This window comes from Archocentrus centrarchus, chromosome 19, assembly GCF_007364275.1.
Source record: "Archocentrus centrarchus isolate MPI-CPG fArcCen1 chromosome 19, fArcCen1, whole genome shotgun sequence".
Taxonomy (NCBI): Eukaryota; Metazoa; Chordata; class Actinopteri; order Cichliformes; family Cichlidae; genus Archocentrus; species Archocentrus centrarchus.
In genome coordinates, this window is record NC_044364.1 from 772,588 (window position 1) to 789,653 (window position 17,066).

The following is a 17,066-nucleotide window of genomic DNA, read 5'->3' on the forward strand; positions in this document are numbered from 1 at the left end:
CAGTTATATTTTCCCATGCTATGATAACCATCTGAAGCTCTCAAAGTCCAGCAAAATTATCATCCAGGTAATTAGTGAACTGGAAAAACATCAGAATAATTTCTCAAGCCTGTGGGAAAAAGATCTATAGCAGGGATGCAGCTCTTATCAATACTTGATCCTCGGATCCTCGACGCACAGACTCACGTTTGCTCTGCACATTTGTGAAATCTCTCAAAGCAGGAATGCTATGAACTATATCAGTACACAAGGGGACGATCTATGAAATATTCAGTGGTTAGTACACCAGACTGCAGCTTTGAAAATGAAACTGCCAGGTTTGAGATATTCCTCAGACCTGTATTAACTTGCTTTATTTGTCAGGCGTCACAGAAAGGGCGGACAGGTGCATAAACCTTTTTCATCAAGAAAATGTAGAAACAAAATCAGTGTGACTTTGTGTTGACACAAAATAGTTGGTGTGCAACAGCAGGTCAGAACTGCTCAGAATGTTTGAAGGAATTTTATAAGTTAACATTTCATTACTTAGACTCCAGTTATTAGATTAGTCCACATTTATGCATAAATTCATGTAATGCTGACTCCTTTGTGTCTGCTCTATCCTGGATATACAGTTCATGCCTCTGAAACTCAGATGGCTGATAGATATCAATATTCTAATAATCCATAATCATTAAATTAAAAGCATGTCTGAAGTTCTGAGAAGAAAATGAAACATTACTGGAGCCAAAATGAGTCAGGAGATCAGGTCGGTGACAGCAGCTGACCCCCCCTCCCTGAGCCTGGTTCTGCTGGAGGTTTCTTCCTGTTAAAGGGAGTTTTTCCTTCCCACTGTCACCAAGTGCTGCTCATAGGGGGTCGTTTTGACTGTTGGGTTTTCTCTGTATTATTGTAGGGTTCCTGTTCACCTTGCTCACACCTTACAGTATAAAGCACCTCAAGGCAACTGTTGTGATTTGGTGATTATATAAATAAAATCGAACTGAAATTGAAAATGAATGTCTCTTGAAGTGGGAGGTGAAAAAAAATGATTAAACTCCTTTTTATTCATATCTTCAGTCAGTTTCCCCGATATGCGTTATGTACAGGCTTCACACTTGAGCTACAGTAGAAGAAAGAAGCTGACTCGTTTTATTTTTCTCCTCCCAGACTTCTTGAAAACATTCATAAGACCACAAAGACACTCGATCCTCTTGAATTAAGGAGCAGGTAAATATTAACACTGTGTCAGTAGAAAGTCTAATTTTCCATCAACCCTCATTCAGAGGAAAAAGGAAGAAATGCAGGTAAGGCTGATCCTTGTTCAAAGACTGCTGAATAGTAATAGACATGCAAGCAAAACAACCTGGAATTCATAACAGATTTGTCTATGTTTTGACAGGATATGAAGGATTTGTGTCATCTCATAAATTCAGAGGTGTGTAAGCAGCATTTCATTAGATTTGAAACAAGAAGAAGCACTCACAGTCTTACATATAAATACATCATTGTAAAAATACTTGTTTTAAATTCTAATCTAAAATAAATGAGAGCATTAAAAGGAAGCATCAAATCAGATAAAATGGTCGCAAAGAGCTTTATATTGTAGGTAAAGACCCTACAATAATACAGAGAAAACTTCAACAATCAGATGACCCCCTATGAGCAGCGCTTGGTGACAGTGGGAAGGAAAAACTCCCACAGTCTGTTTTTTTAATGCTATAAAGTTTGGCCTTTTAACATGGGAGTTGGATAAGGATGGTATAATTTTAAAGGTCAAACCAGTGTATCATTATAATTCACATGATAAAAATAAGGGCTATATTTTTCATTTTTTAAAGAAGATAACAGTATAGCTATAAAATAGACTAAGCTGATTTTGACAAGAATGTTTTTTGTAGATAGATCCCAATTTGATATTTCACTATCCCGGGAGAGGAGAAGAAGAAGAAGCCATGCTGTTAGTGACTCAGCTCAGAGCTAAGCTAATAGCTACACTAGTGAATCCCTACAGACCTAATAAGTGAATACTATGAATTTAATTTCAGCAGATTACACTAAGAAATAAGTCGTTATTTAAAGATTTGTAATTAATCGCGCTGCACAAAACACCACAGTGCTCTGTAACAGGAAGTGATATACAGATGTAAATTGTTGGTATCCTTCCGTTAAAGAAAAAACCCACATGGTCACGGAAATAACTTGAAACTGAAAAAAGTAATAATGAATATATATGTACTGAAAATGAAAACCAGGCATTGCTTTGGAATTATGGTTCAACAGAATTCTTTTTAAAAACTAATGAAACTGGCCAGGACTAAAATGATGGTACCCCTAGAAAAGACTGAAAGTAAGCTGACCATAGGGACATGTTAAACAGGTGTGTCCTGTGATTAGCATCACAGGTGTCTTCTAACCTGTAATCAGTCAGTCTGCCTATTTAACGTGTGAAAAACAGTAGCTGTGCTGTTGGTGTTGTTGGTGTGTCCTGTTGTATCATTGGGTTCCCTTAAGTTTTATGTGATGCTCCTCACATGGAATCCTATGGTTTAAAACTACCTCCTATTTATGTCCTGACACGGAGATAAAAAGCAGTCTGGTAATCCCATGTGATTCAAATTTGGTGTGTTGTATGAGAAAAGATTTAAAAGAACTCTGATGTCATGGTTTTGAATAACTGAGGGATAAATTTAATGTGAGTAGGAACCTTCAGCTGAGAAGTTTTGTAAAAGTACATCAAGATAATTCACTCACTGAACTGGAGCTGATTGGATGCGGATGCTGTTCGTTTTCTTTCTGTTTCCATTTTACTGTTGAAAATATTAATTAAAACAAAAATATTGTTGGGAGAAAAACCACAACAAACAAGTGACAGACTGCAAGGACCCCAAAGCTAGCCGGAGAGAAAGCAGAGAACATCGGGCAGTGCTCGACTGCAGCCTCCTCACCCTCACAACCTCACATCCTCTCCTGCTTTTATTCAATACCTCCCCGTCCATCCTCCCTCCGCTAATGCAGTGTGATGTGCGTGAACGATCACGACATAACATCATGTGAAGTGATGTGGGCAGAATCCCACAGACTGTGAATCACTCCAAAGGAGGAGCTTATTAAGCAGCTAGGAGTGCTCGGAGGAGAGGAGAGGCTGAGGGCTGCGGGAGGACTGGTCGGCTGAAGAGAGCCTGCGAGGTTTGAAAGCTTTTTTATTCCGTAATCCTCGACGAAAGAAGCGCGCAAAGTGAAGGACTCTCAGGATGGAGCGGATGGAGTCAATGGAGCCGATCTCGGCGTACTACACCACGGCTTACCCGGAGATCCATCCTGACACTGGTTACGAATCCAGAGAGACCGCTGAGAGCCAGGCAAAGACTCCACCGGCTCCGACATATGACGAGGAGTTGGTACACAAGGTATGACCATATGGTTATCACGTGACAACAGTTTTTATAGCCAGGAACACTTTTATGTAGTCACTTGTGTTATTTATTCCTGGTGGGGTTTTTATTTTAATTTTCACATTATGTTACTTCCTGTTTATTCAGTGGGTAGTGATGAGGAAATGCTCCTAAACCCTGCAGACCCCGGCCCTGCGCTCTCCGTGGTGCTGATCTTCACTTGGCTGCAGTTTAGTTGGTCCGTTTCCAGGCCTAATGTGTGTGTGTGTGTGTGTGTGTGTGTGTGTGTGTGTGTGTGTGTGTGTGTGTGTGTGTGTGTGTGTGCGCGCGCGCGCGCGCGCGCGCGCGTGTCAAATCACAAAATTCCTCATGTGATGAGTTGTCAGCTTATTTCTTGCTGCTGCTGAGGCGAGGGAAGCTTTAAAAGAGACTGAAAAAGCTCTTTAACAAGAAGTTCCTCCGAGTCCTGCTCATGTGTTCCTCATCTGTTCACTGCAATCTACACTTTAAAATTATGTTTTTAATTGTGTAGTTAAAATACCTCTGTAGACTGGGGTGAGATTGTGTCTCTCTTTAAGATTTAGGTGTTCACCATAAATTGGCGCAGAAAAATTACTCAAAATTTACTGGGAGATTACGTTCACACTTTCCCCTCACTGTGACCTCCAAAGCTCAAAGAAAACCCATAAACACAAAAGCAAACACACATATTAAAAGAAGCATAAAAGACAACCACATATAAAAATATGAATCCTAAAGTTTTAGAGCTCTCATGGTCAAACAAGCAGTTAAGACTACACCAGCTACATTAATGTAGCTGACTTAAGTAATCCACAGAATCCCTCCCAGTGCTGCAATCTGACCTCACAGTAGATGGAACATAGATAAAAGAGGAGCTCCCTTTAGGCTTCAATGAAATGTCACATTATATTTCAATGCTGTGTTGCAGGCACTGCTTCCCCTCGAGTCTGACGGAGTCATGCAATTCAAACTGCGCATCCTTCTTCTCATATATGTCTGGCCTTCAGTCTGCAATGCTCTAATTTCTCTTTAAATATAGTCACTGAACATACACTTTACTGCCAACAGTATTCACTTGTCTGCCTTCACACACATATGAACCTGAGTAACATCCATTCTTAATCCAGAGGCTTTAATATGATGTGGGCCCACCCTCTGCAGCTATAACAGCTTCAACTCTTCTGGGAAGTCTTTCCACAGGTTTAGGAGTGTTTATGGGAATTTCTGACCATTCTTCCAGAAGCACATCTGTGAGGTCAGACACTGATGTTGGAGAGAAGGCCTGGCTCACAGTCTCCGCTCTAATCCATCCCAAAGGTGTTCTATCAGGCTGAGGTCAGGACTCTGTGCAGGCCAGTCAGGTTCTTCCACACCAAACTGGCTCATCCATGTCTTTATGGAGCTGCTTTGTGCACTGGTGTGCAGTCATGTTGGAACAGGAAGGGGCCATCCCCAAACTGTTCCCACAAAGTTGGGAGCATCAAACTGTCCCAAATATCTTGGTATGCTGAAGCATTAAGAGTTCCTACACTTGCTTTATGATATACACTAATAATGTTTAAGGTTAGGGTGAGTCTATGGGAAATGAACGTACTCCAATATAATGCCCTCTGAAGTAAACAGCGTGTCATGTTAGTGTGGAGTGTGCAGGAAGGCAGGAAGAACTAAACACAGAGGAAACCTTTATTCAGACTGATGACAGAATCTCAAGAAAACTAAATCCATTAAATTCAGAAACAACAACAAAAGACACTCTGACAGCAACTGAGGCCAAAGCCTGGGCGTGAGTACACCACACTGAAGGAATCAAGGGAAGTGGACACAGCAGGATGATGAGACAGCTGAAACAAATGAAAACAACAAGGCAAGGACGTGAAACCAAATACAAAACACAGGAAACAACCGAAATAAAACCAGTGGGGAACAGAGACGGAGATTTAACAGCATACAAAGGACACAAAGAACCACTGGATCTTCTTCATTGTGATCTTTGTGTTCTTGTGTCTGACCAAGGCTCTGAGGTCTTGACAAGTGTTAGAGATAAACTTTAGAAGGATGGAGGTCAGAGTGCTCTTTAGCAGTTTCAGTGATACAGATTTTTTTGATTTTGTTTTCTAGATGTGTGCTCTGACTCAATTGCCTCAGCATCCTGGGTCACATGGAGCATCCATAAACTGTAAATAAAAGATGTATGTAGCCACCATGGCATCACCTATAGGTCAGTGAAGTTTTGTCTAGAGTACAGAGTTTTGACCATCATGATCTTAGCTTTTTCCAGCCGTACATGACACTTATGACTCCAATCTCATTGTACATCCTGTATAATGACAATAAAGGCATTCTATTCTATTCTATTATGTTCTTATCCCGACACCGTATGACAAAAGTGATGTCATAAATGCTGCCGTCGCTTTGGTGTCGTGCACCTCTTGATTTTTATAACCTCACATGCCGTGCCGCTGCCACCGCAGCTGGGCTGAAAACACAAGTGTTTACCGCCGTGTGTACAGAGTTTACAGAGAGTGGCAACGGTTTGAAAAGACCGAACAAAACTCTGCGATTTCTCCCATATCAGCGCTGATGTGGAGGTTTGTCTGAGTGGCGACACCTATTGTTCAGGAGAATACAGCATCCTAAGCACTGGTATAATTGACACAGAGCTGTGGTGATGTCACCATCAGCACAAGAAGGAACCGATGCATGATGGGGCCCTGAGAAATTGAGGAAACTGCGCTCATACAGTAGTGACCTGTCAATCAAATGGTCACCCTGCTTTCTCATTGTTTTTGACACTGAGGCCATAATGTGCTAAACAAATTAAATAAGACAAGCAGACGAGCCAGAATGCAGGTTTAATAGTTTAATATGCCGACTTTTCAGACACTAAAGCTACATCCATCTTTCATATACAATACAGTGTCTCTACAGTGTGCCTCTTTTGAAGGTGAGTTGCCACTAACTGGTGAGTCCCCGCCCTTCTTGTTTGGTGTTTTGCTACAGGCAGCTGATCAGGTTGCTCCTGCGGTGGTCCTTGATGTCATTCAGCTGTCTTAAGTCTTCTACAGTGAGAGCAACTCCAACATTATTGTCTCGAACGGTAGCTGAATATTTGAGCTGACGGTCCCCGACATGCTGAGCTGAGCGAGGCTGCAGAGCAGAATAAGGACCGTCAGCAGCTGTAGCAGAGAGGCAGCTGATTATTCAAACAATAAAAATATGCTTTGTGAATTTTTTTATTTCACAAATCATGTTCAGTATTTTTCTTTCTCGTAAAGGCTGGATTACTGCTTATCTGTTCTCATGCAAATGCATGTGTCCTAACTCGCTGCACACATACAGTCTATAGAAGCACTACCAGCTGTAAGACCTTATGCAGAAACTTTTGTGCTTTTCCTAATAATTTACAATGAATTCACTTGTAAGTGCTCAGGAATTCATTATAAGACAGAGGCAGTGCTAACACATGACTGCTCACACGTGCACACACCACTCACAGACTTGTAGTGCAAGGGAAGCAGGTGCACTGTGAAGGAGCAAATTCTAATAATACAATAATAATAATAATGTATATAATAATGTAATATAATGTTCTTTGTGTCTGAATGAAGAACAACAGCTTCATGAAGAAGTCCTCCTGCTCTCGTTGCCCTTCAGTTGCAGCTCTGCGTTTGGACTCACTGACTTTTCTCAGACTGTCACTCTGCCGCTTCATAATTACACAACAAAAAGAGGCTTTTTAGTGCTCTTTGCTGAGGCCAATAGTTACTCATGAAGCTGAAATGAGTGTAATTAGTTTGTGGATTCTGCTTAATTCCCCCTTCATTACCCATGATTGAGACACTGAGTCCTGACATTTTTAATAAAATCAACCCAGTGCTGCTTCTGTCATATATAAATAATGTTGTGGGTGGATTTGGTTACATTTGATATTTCACAAGTCTTTAAAGACAGAGTGGTTGTGTAGTTTTCTTACTGCCAATAAATCCTGTTGACACCCACAAAAACATCTCTCAGTGCTTTCTCCATTCTCTCTGTGGCATCATCTCAAAGCCACATTTTTACAACTCGTGTCCAAAGCACATAGTTTCAGGGTGAACCTGTGCTAGCTACCTGTCCAGCAGTTAAAAGTAGCAGCTGGATCAAAACAGAGCTACAAAGATGGACTACAGGACTTTAATTTGTCTGGAGACCACACACTCAACTGTACACAGAGCAGTGTGCATACTGGAAACAGTAACTTTATCTGCTGCTGTTTCAAATCCCAGCTGTGCAGCATATCAAAGTCTAACTCAGAGGCAATATGGAAAATGTCAAATTAAATTACATCCTAGACAATACTGCACATGCTGCAGGAAGATAAAAGTGACATTTCTCAGGCTGATCACCAGAACTGTATCCCTCTAAATTCTCTCCATCCCATAATGCCGGTGCTCTAATGTCTTGTACAGTAAAATGACATCCCATACTTATTACCACAATAACCTCCGCAGAAGCTCATCATGAGGCTGAAACAGCAAGAAGGGAAATTCACAGGCACTTAACAAGCTGCTTATGAGCCATAGAGATGAGTAAAATCTAATTGTTGCTTTCTCTCCCGCTCTCTGTAACACATACACACAACATACATCATCAGTGTGTAATTCCCAAACATCTGTGGTGCAGTCGCCTAATTACCTCCAGTCTCAGAGGGATTTCATGAGACAGCCTCACTTCCCAGCTCACTACAGTCCAGCATCATCGTCACGTGTACACGTGGTGAGTTATTTCTCAGCTCTGAGTCCAGCCTCACATGTACACATGCTCTCAGTGATGTCCACTAAACAGGAAACAGATGCCACTGAGCCACAGAAGGACCCTGAGCCTTTACCTCTCTGGTCATGTGTTCCATTTTAGATGATGTCTTTATTTGTCACCTCTTATGGTCCCACTGTGTAAAATGTTCTGTGATTATTTCACTCAGACAGGCAGCAAGAGTCCATCCTGCCTTCTAAATATGAACCACAGTGATTGAGACTAAGATGCAATCACTGCCTTATAATACACAACCATATGTGTATAAAAGACAGAAGTATCGACCTGGTGTGAAAATGACACTGATGCCAAGAATTGTTATTTTCAGCTGTAAGAATAATTTCTGCTCAGAAATTTAAAATCTTGTTTTGTTTAGTCAGAGATTCAAACTTATGATTTTTTTGGTTGTTTACGTAGTAAATGTCTGATTGTTATGACGGTGAGACTCTGACAGATGTGGCCGTCTCTTCTTCTGTGCTTCCTGTCACTTTGAGCTGCCCGTCGCCTTTCAGTATTCCAGCAACACAGCACAGACAGACGACGTCTAACCAGCTTTCTGCAGAGGGTATTTCAAAGGAAGAATAATGGAGCGAGTTTGCTGGTGATGTCAGAGTAAAGCTGATATGAAAATTCATTGGATGACTGTTGAGGCAGTATCCATATTTAATCCAACCCGCTGAGATGGGCCTCTTTTCTAAAATTCCTCCATATGCAGAGATCAAATGAGGCTACAAAACCTTGGATTGTGAGAAAAGCTGATTCAGCTTCTCAGCTCTAATCCCCCCCCCACACACACACACACACACATCTTTTATCCCCGATCATTCAGAAAGCCTTAAAGCAAAACTGAGTTCAGCCACTGCCTGGTTTAACTGCCATGTCTTCACTTTTCTCGTGTGTGTGCCAAACGCTCATCATCACAGGAACACGTCTGCATTTTATTCCAGTTTAGGAACCAGAATGTGAACAAGGCAACTTGACTTCTGACTTTATATTAATGCAGTGTGATGACATCCAACAAAAGTAACCAGAAGCATTGTTTCAAAATCAGCACTTTAATCCATGCGCCACCAGGATGCCCCAACATTTGTCATTCTGTGCAAATTTAAGGCAGGTCTACCTAAGTAAGTAGGTACTAAGTAATAAAGTATGAAGGAGGAAACTGAAGATCACAGTTCTGCCATGAGAGTTAATGAATGGCAGCCTGTGTTTTACTCTATGTCTAATTTGGACCCTCTGGATTCAGCTTCTCACTGTACAAACATGCAGACTTACATGTTACTGAGGCGTAAATAAAGATCTATACTGGAGGAAAGTGTGGCTCTGGCAAAGAGGAAAGATCAGTTTTCTTGATGTCATTTCTTTGTCATTCACAGTTTTTTTAGTTGAAACCCCATTTCAGCCTCGACATAGCCAGTATACTCCAACCCCATCCTTCAGTGGTTGAGGTTTAACAAACTTAGGCCTTCTTGCTCTTTCTACAGCTTTCAAGAATAATCTTTCAAGGCCTTTCAAGTCTTTGCTTATCCTAAAAAATCTTAAATCCTGATTTTCGTAGCCACATTTCAGCTTCTGGCTCAAATAATGATTGAAGAAAACCTTCCTTCTGCTGGCCTCCTGAATTATTTACAGTGTTTGTCTTGTGGTGATTTTGGACTTTCACTACAGAATCAAAATTTAGTCAATTGGCTGTCACGAGATAAGAGCCACTTAGCCTGGATCACAGCAGAGAACAGCTCGGCTCTGTCTCACTTACTGTATCTGCCACACTGTGTGTGTGTGTGTGTGTGTGTGTGTGTGTGTGTGTGTGTGTGTGTGTGTGTGTGTGTGTGTGTGTGTGTGTGTGTGTGTGTGTGTGTGGAGGTGGGTACCCTGGTGTGACTGAAATTAAAGCCCAGTAGTGACTGATGGCCCTGATGACTAACTTGGACGCCTTTCATTGGTTTCATTGTCTTGAAGGTTATGTGCTCTGGCTCATGAGTCATGCGGTAATAGTGGTACACTGCCAAGCTGTTATGAAAGAAAATAATTGTGCTGCTTGGAAACAGAGATGTCCACCGTGATACAGATGTTGACTCACACTGAAAATTATGAAATGATTGCAAGGATTCAATCCTAGAAGCATTTTCAGGGCTGGATCAGATTCCTGTGTACTCCAAGCAGCCAGGCTTTCAGCTGCTCCTTTATCACATACATACTGCTCATATTTCATCCTCCATGTACACCAATGTTTAGAGACAAGAAACCTAACTGTGTATTTGTATGTGTTTTCCTGCAGACCATCCTGGTTGGGGACAGCGGTGTGGGGAAGACATCTCTGCTGGTGCAGTTTGATCAGGGAAAGTTCATCCCTGGCTCCTTCTCTGCCACCGTGGGCATTGGATTCACGGTGTGTCTGAGTGCACGGATTAAAAAATGTTAAAATGAAGTAGGACAGGCTTTTATTTGTCCATGTTTTGAGATATGTCTCTGAGATTTTTGACATCAGCAGGGTCCTCCTTCCATACTGGTCAGGAGGCTTTCCCAGATGTCATAGGGCGAGAGGCAGGGTACCTGCACAGGTCACCAGTCTATCTCAGATTTTTTATATATAATCTGTAAATTAATATTTTTATCCTCTTTAGAGTTGGCTCATTTAGATAAACAGCTCATGGCTCTAATTTTCCACCTGATGCCATTAAAATCACTGCAGAAAAACAGGTTATAATGACCACATGAAAGATGGATGTGGCCACTGAGATGTCACCATTGTTCTGTGGAGTCCATTATCAGGCCTGAAGATCAGCATTGTTATCTTGGTGTTTTGAAACCAGATGTGATGATCTGCCTGTGAAACATCAGGCTCATGAATTCAGTGGATTTCCTTCATTGTGACACTTAGAATGATGAAACTTTACAAACTGGGGTAAAGTTTTTATTCAGTATGACCCCAAATGAGTGAGTGTGAGTCTAAAATCATCAGTGTTTACAGGTCAGGGCCACAGACAGGACCCGAGGTCTCTTTGTGCCCACAGGTATCGCCCCTGCTGTTTGAGACACTTGACCTGAAAGTCACGTCCGTCTTTTATGCTGTCCACGGTAATGACACGAGGATGTAATTCAAAGCCAATCTTAGACTGTAACTGAAACCTCCACTGCCAAAGTATCCTTGGGCAAGATACTGAACCCTAGTTCCTCTCTGATGCACCCGTCAGAGTGTGAATGTGTGTGAATGGGGGAACGTAGAGTAGTAAAGCGCCCTATAAGAACCAGTCCATTTAAAAAGAATGGAGGTTTAAGGTGCTTTTAAATCTTTGAGCTGCACCATTTCAGGCTGCTGGTCTTGAGGCAAAACTCTCATAAAACATACATTTCAAAACTGGAATAAATAAAGCCAAAACTATCTGGATGCACAGATCCAACTGAACATTTTTGTTTTGTCTTCATGCTTTGAGTGTTTAATCTTGCCAGTATTCTGTTTGTGCCTCTCTCAGAATAAAGTGGTGACTGTGGATAACGTAAAGGTCAAACTTCAGGTCAGTAAGTAAATCAGCTGCAGTGCAAAGTTGATGTGCTTTCACAATAGCGCTCTATTTTTAGGACACTGGCTGATCTCCTCTTGGGCATCAGCATTATAATAAAATAATAGGTATCCAAGTGGAACCAGGCCAGTTCCTTTCTGTTTCAGATTTGGGACACAGCGGGACAGGAACGGTTCCGAAGTGTGACACATGCGTATTACAGAGACGCACACGGTGAGGCGATATAAACCCTCATCCATCCCATAGCACCACCGGTGTTATGCAGAGATATACTTCATTAAACATGTAAATTCATCATTTCTGTTGGTTCTCTTTCCAAAGCTTTGCTGCTGCTGTATGACATCACCAACAAAGCATCCTTCGACAATATCAGGGTGAGTCTGTGTCTGCAACCTGCAAAAATATGAACATTTGTTAGAATGAACTATTTATGCTTGTGTTTGTATCTCTCTTGCTTCAGGCATGGTTAACAGAGATCCATGAATATGCACAGAGCAATGTAGTCATTATGTTGCTGGGCAACAAGGTAAGAGGGAACTGTTTGAGAAGCTCAGCGTGTGGAGAAAAAAGTGCAAAAGAAGCATCTTTGGTGAAGAAAGAGCAGTTTCTGCATCAATGTAAACTGAGCCAACAAAAAGAAAATGTGGAGTTTCAGAACAACAAAGTGCACATCCTTCATCAAACTGTAACGAAACTCACAAAAGCTAAAAGTCATATATATAACATAATGTTATCTATAACATATACAATGCCAGCCCACACTAACAGTACTTCAATCAGTACCCGACATAAAACACTGGAAATCCCACAGGACAGATTTACAGTAAAAATAGTCTGATTCATTATCTTGTGTTGTATTATAAAGTCTAAAAAAATGTACTTTTTATACTCATGATGTTGTTCAACTTTAAAAATCTGCAGGATCCAGATGTAATTTGTTGTATGCAACAAGGTATCGGTGGATTTTTCTAAGGCCCTCTGCTGTTTGTGTGCAGAGGTGTGCTGCACGTCCTTCGGTGCACCTCGTCTCTCCTAAAGTCCTAATCTAACTGTTCTTCATCAGGCCGACATGAGCGGCGACCGAGCGATCAGGAGAGATGAAGGAGAGCGGCTGGCCAGAGTCAGTATTTTATTTAGCGCTGTACAAACAGCTGAGCTCGTTTACTCTGCTGCTCACTGTGCTGTGTGTCTGTGTCTGCAGGAGTATTCAGTTCCTTTCATGGAGACGAGCGCCAAGACAGGAGTCAATGTAGACCTGGCCTTCACTGCTGTGGCCAAGTATGACAGACAGCTCACACAGCAGCTGCTTTTACATCTGTTCAGCACAACTGAATATTGTTCTCATTGATTTCATTGATGATGGAAACTCACCAGTGAACTACTTACTGCACAAATGGTCCTGCTTCAGCCAGCAAGGATGTAATGGAACAAGACAAAGATGAATTATCATCATTTGCTTTGTCTTTGCTTTTTCTTCTTCTGAATCCACCTGCCACTAGTTTTCGAAAGTTTTGAAAACCAAGCATGTCATATTCAAGGAAGGCCACAAAATGATGTGAGATTGTTGTAAACTGTGTTGCATCATATTTTCAAGAATTCTGTGTTATTGGAACAGGTTCAATAATATTAATTGCTGTGGTTCATGGTTCTAATACAGGTATAAATACACTAAGTTACAGTCTTCTATCAGGTAAAAATGCTGAGTTTGGTCTCTCAGACTCAATCAGTGCGTCTGACCTACAGAAGCACTGAGTACTTTGACTCTGCAGCTGCAAAGCTGTTTAATTAAGGCTGTTTTTCATGTGGACATTTGATTTCACAAGGCTGCCGAACGCACCACGTCCAGCAGTTCTTCTGTTTTACTTTAAATTTCCAGGGTTTATTTTACAGGAATATTTCAATCTTTTATGAAACCCCAAAATATAATATAATATAATATAATATAATATAATATAATATAATATAATATAATATAATATAATATAATAACTTACTGAATTTACATTCACAGAGTCAAATTACTAAATAATAGTTAATAACACATTTACTTGTTTATTGTAAGCGGTTCGGTCCTCATAATGATAAACTACGAGTGTTCAGTGCTTACCATTTAAGGTTTTTTATTTATTTTTGCCATAATATAGAATCCTTCACAACAGAGCAAAATTAAAACAGTGTTCTGGCATCATTTTCTAAACTACGTCTGGTTCTGTTCTTCAGGGAACTGAAGCACCGGGCCATCCAGCACCCCAGCGAACCCACGTTCCAGATTCATGAGTACATCGAGGCACAGAAGGAGAAGTCAGGATGCTGCAGCTACTTTTAAAACTGGTCTCCCTGCTCCACCTCCCATCGCTCCGGGCCAACAGACTGTCAGAGACGCACTGCTGAGTGGGAGGAAGCCCTGTATCTCACTGCTGCTCACAAAATGTTACACTGCCATTCACTCAAGACTAAAAGCCAAAAATACATCCATCAGTGGATCAGCTGCAGACCCACACACCCATCGTTTCCTTTAGACTTCAGTGTACACCACTGATGGCTTGTAAAGGACATTCTAGCAAAGAGTAATTATTTATTTAAGATGGATCAGAACATACCCTTTTTTATATTAGAAGCTCATAAATCCTAACCCTGTTAGTCTGTATTTGTTTTAAGTATGCAGCTGGATTCAAGAGTTAGCAGGTGTGGACGCAGGAGCAAACAGCTAGCTTCAACCTGAACAGAAGTACAACATGTTAGCGGCTTTGTGAGCATGCAAGCTAACTGCTAACACCAGCTAGCACGCTCACAACGACAACACTAATGTGTACACATTCATGAAAACGGTACACACTGATGAGTACACTTCTGTTTATTAATGGATAACATGAATGATTTTCAGCGTTCATCATGTTTGCTAATAGACCGATACCAGACCCAGCGATGCTGGTTAAGGTGAAGCTCTGACTCTGATGCAGGTTATTCCTGGTCAGCTGGCCTTAGCCTGTTAGCATGAGAGCTTTCACTAATTTGCATTAAATGCGTACAACTGATGTTAAAGGAGCTGTGAAAGATATTTGGTCATAAACCAAAGTAAAGACCTTTTTCATAACAGAAAGTTTATGTGCATCTTCTATTTTTTTTAATTAATTAGTTTATTTATTTTTCTTAGCATCCTAAACATTGTGAATATGGCACCATGCTAAATATACAGACATAAAACTGATATTCATTGTAATTAGGTAATTAGCATATTTTTGGTGAAGTTATAAAATTCATATTTCTTTTAAACAGTTATTTTTTGGTTGTTTGCTCATATGTGGATGGCGAGGTGCTAGAGTGGTTAGCACCGTCTCCTCACCAGCACCAAGGTTCCTGGTTCCATCCCCGGCATGTTCTGCATGTTCTCCTGTGTGGGTTTCCTCGTGCTCGTTGAGTTAACTGGTGTTACTAAACTGACTGCAGACAGTATGTATAGAATAAAGTGTCAACATGCAGAGGAATGCATCTGTGAAATATAGTAGGAAGAGCTGCTTAAGCTGTCTGCTGTTTAGAGAAGATTTATGCACACGCAGCATGAGGTGAATTTTTTAACGTGGTGTCTTATATATAACTGTGCAAAAGTCTTGAGTTGCCTTGCAGTGGCTCTGGGGAGGCCAATCCCTGACTGATGGTGTTCCAGTGATGCTTTTACTGCACTGGCAGTGTGTTTGAGATCATTGCCATGCTGAAAAATTAAGCCATTGCCAATTAGATGCTTTCCAAATGTATTGAATGATGGATCGAATTCTTACCATGCCTTTCTGCATTCATAATTCCATCATGTTTTGGCAAGATCCCCAACATCGTCTTACAGATAGATGTGAACACTCACTGTTGGATCTCTCCTGAACTCCGCTGTACAAACTGATGAGGATTTAAGTCAAAAATTTCAAACCTGGAGTCATCATTCCATCAGACCTGTTACCACTGGTTTCAGTCCAGGTCTTGTTTAAGTTGGCACACATCAGCCCCTTAAGACAGACACCCTTCCACTGAGAACTTTTCTGATGAAGCTTCAGCAAACAGTAAATGGATCAGCTGAAGGGCCAGGTGCATCTCCCAGGTGCTTTGTCTTTGCTGGATTTTTCTTATTAAGAAATGCTGTTCACCTGCTGTAAATAGTTTTTGTCCTCTACCTGTCCAGTTTCCTCACAGTTCTCTGCACAGCATGCCAGGTTTTTGGCTCAAAGCACTTTGGGAACTCTTTGACATTTTATAGCTTCAAATAAATGGAAACAAATTATTATATTTTTGTGACAGGCTGCTCTTAACAAAGTACCTAAAGGTAAAATTTATCTTTATGTGTAGTCACAACACTGGTTTACCCCACAAATGAGGTAACTTTTTATTGTTTGAATGGGTCACAGGTCTGTGATAAACAAAATAATTTTTAAAAAGACCTTCCTCTGAAAATGTTCAGGTATAAGGACTGGACTGAAATGAGTGAAAAAGTAGCCAATGTCCAAAAAAAGAAACTTTGGAAGACCTTCAGAAACATTAGAACTGCTGAGATGAAGACCACTTTAAAAATGGCTTTAAAATATAAAGAAATAAGGGGTGACTCAAAAGTTTTGCACTTGTTGTGTGGGTGATGTGTTAGGAATGAAAACATACCACAGCATTTAATGGAAATTAAAATTATCAACCTACAGAGTGCAGAATTCAAAGACAGCACAGAAATCAAAGTGAACACACTATGCAGCAGGTGGCAGTAATTTAAAATGGTACTCAGTCGGTGGTGCAGTGGTTAGCACTGCTGCCTCACAGTTAGAATACCATCTGGAAGGCCTGGGTTCGATTCCACCTTGGCCCAGGCCTCTCCCTTTCTCTGTGTGGAGTTTGCATGTTCTCCCTGTGCTTGTGTGGGTTTCCTCCGGGTACTCTGGTTTCCTCCCACATTCCAAAGACATGCACTTACTGGGGTTAGGTTCATTGGCTACACTCAATTGCCCATAGGTGTGAATGAGAGAAAGGTGAAAGGTTGTTTGTCTCTTTGTGTTGGCCCTGCAACAGGCTGGCGACCTGTTCAGGGTGTGCCCTGTGACAGCTGGGATAGTGGTGGACCTGCCAGTTCTGGTATTCTATGGTAAATGCCAGTCAGGCTCCATGGTGCAGGGTAGTGACCACAGCGCCCACTAGAGGATGTTGGGCCCTCAGGCCACCCTCATGAAGTCTGTTTCTGATTGTTTGCTCAGAGACATTCACACCAGTGGCTGCTGGAGGTCATTTTGTAGCTCTGCAGTGCTCATCCTGTTCCTCCTGCACAAAGGAGCAGATCCTGGTCCTGCTGATGGGTTAAGGACCTTCTCCGGTCCTGTCCAGCTCTCCTACAGTA

At 41.3% G+C, this 17,066-nt stretch overlaps 1 protein-coding gene across 1 annotated transcript; it reads left to right on the top strand.

Moving 5' to 3' along the window:
* The first annotated feature begins 3,183 nt into the window (after positions 1-3,183).
* Positions 3,184-16,503, top strand: LOC115798341 (ras-related protein Rab-37-like). Its single transcript, XM_030755162.1, has 9 exons — positions 3,184-3,389; positions 10,465-10,575; positions 11,660-11,701; positions 11,854-11,920; positions 12,029-12,081; positions 12,168-12,233; positions 12,771-12,827; positions 12,909-12,985; positions 13,928-16,503. Exons 1-9 carry the CDS (start codon positions 3,234-3,236, stop codon positions 14,031-14,033), a joined length of 735 nt encoding a protein of 244 aa, XP_030611022.1. The 5' UTR covers positions 3,184-3,233; the 3' UTR covers positions 14,034-16,503.
* Positions 16,504-17,066: the final 563 nt, after the last annotated feature.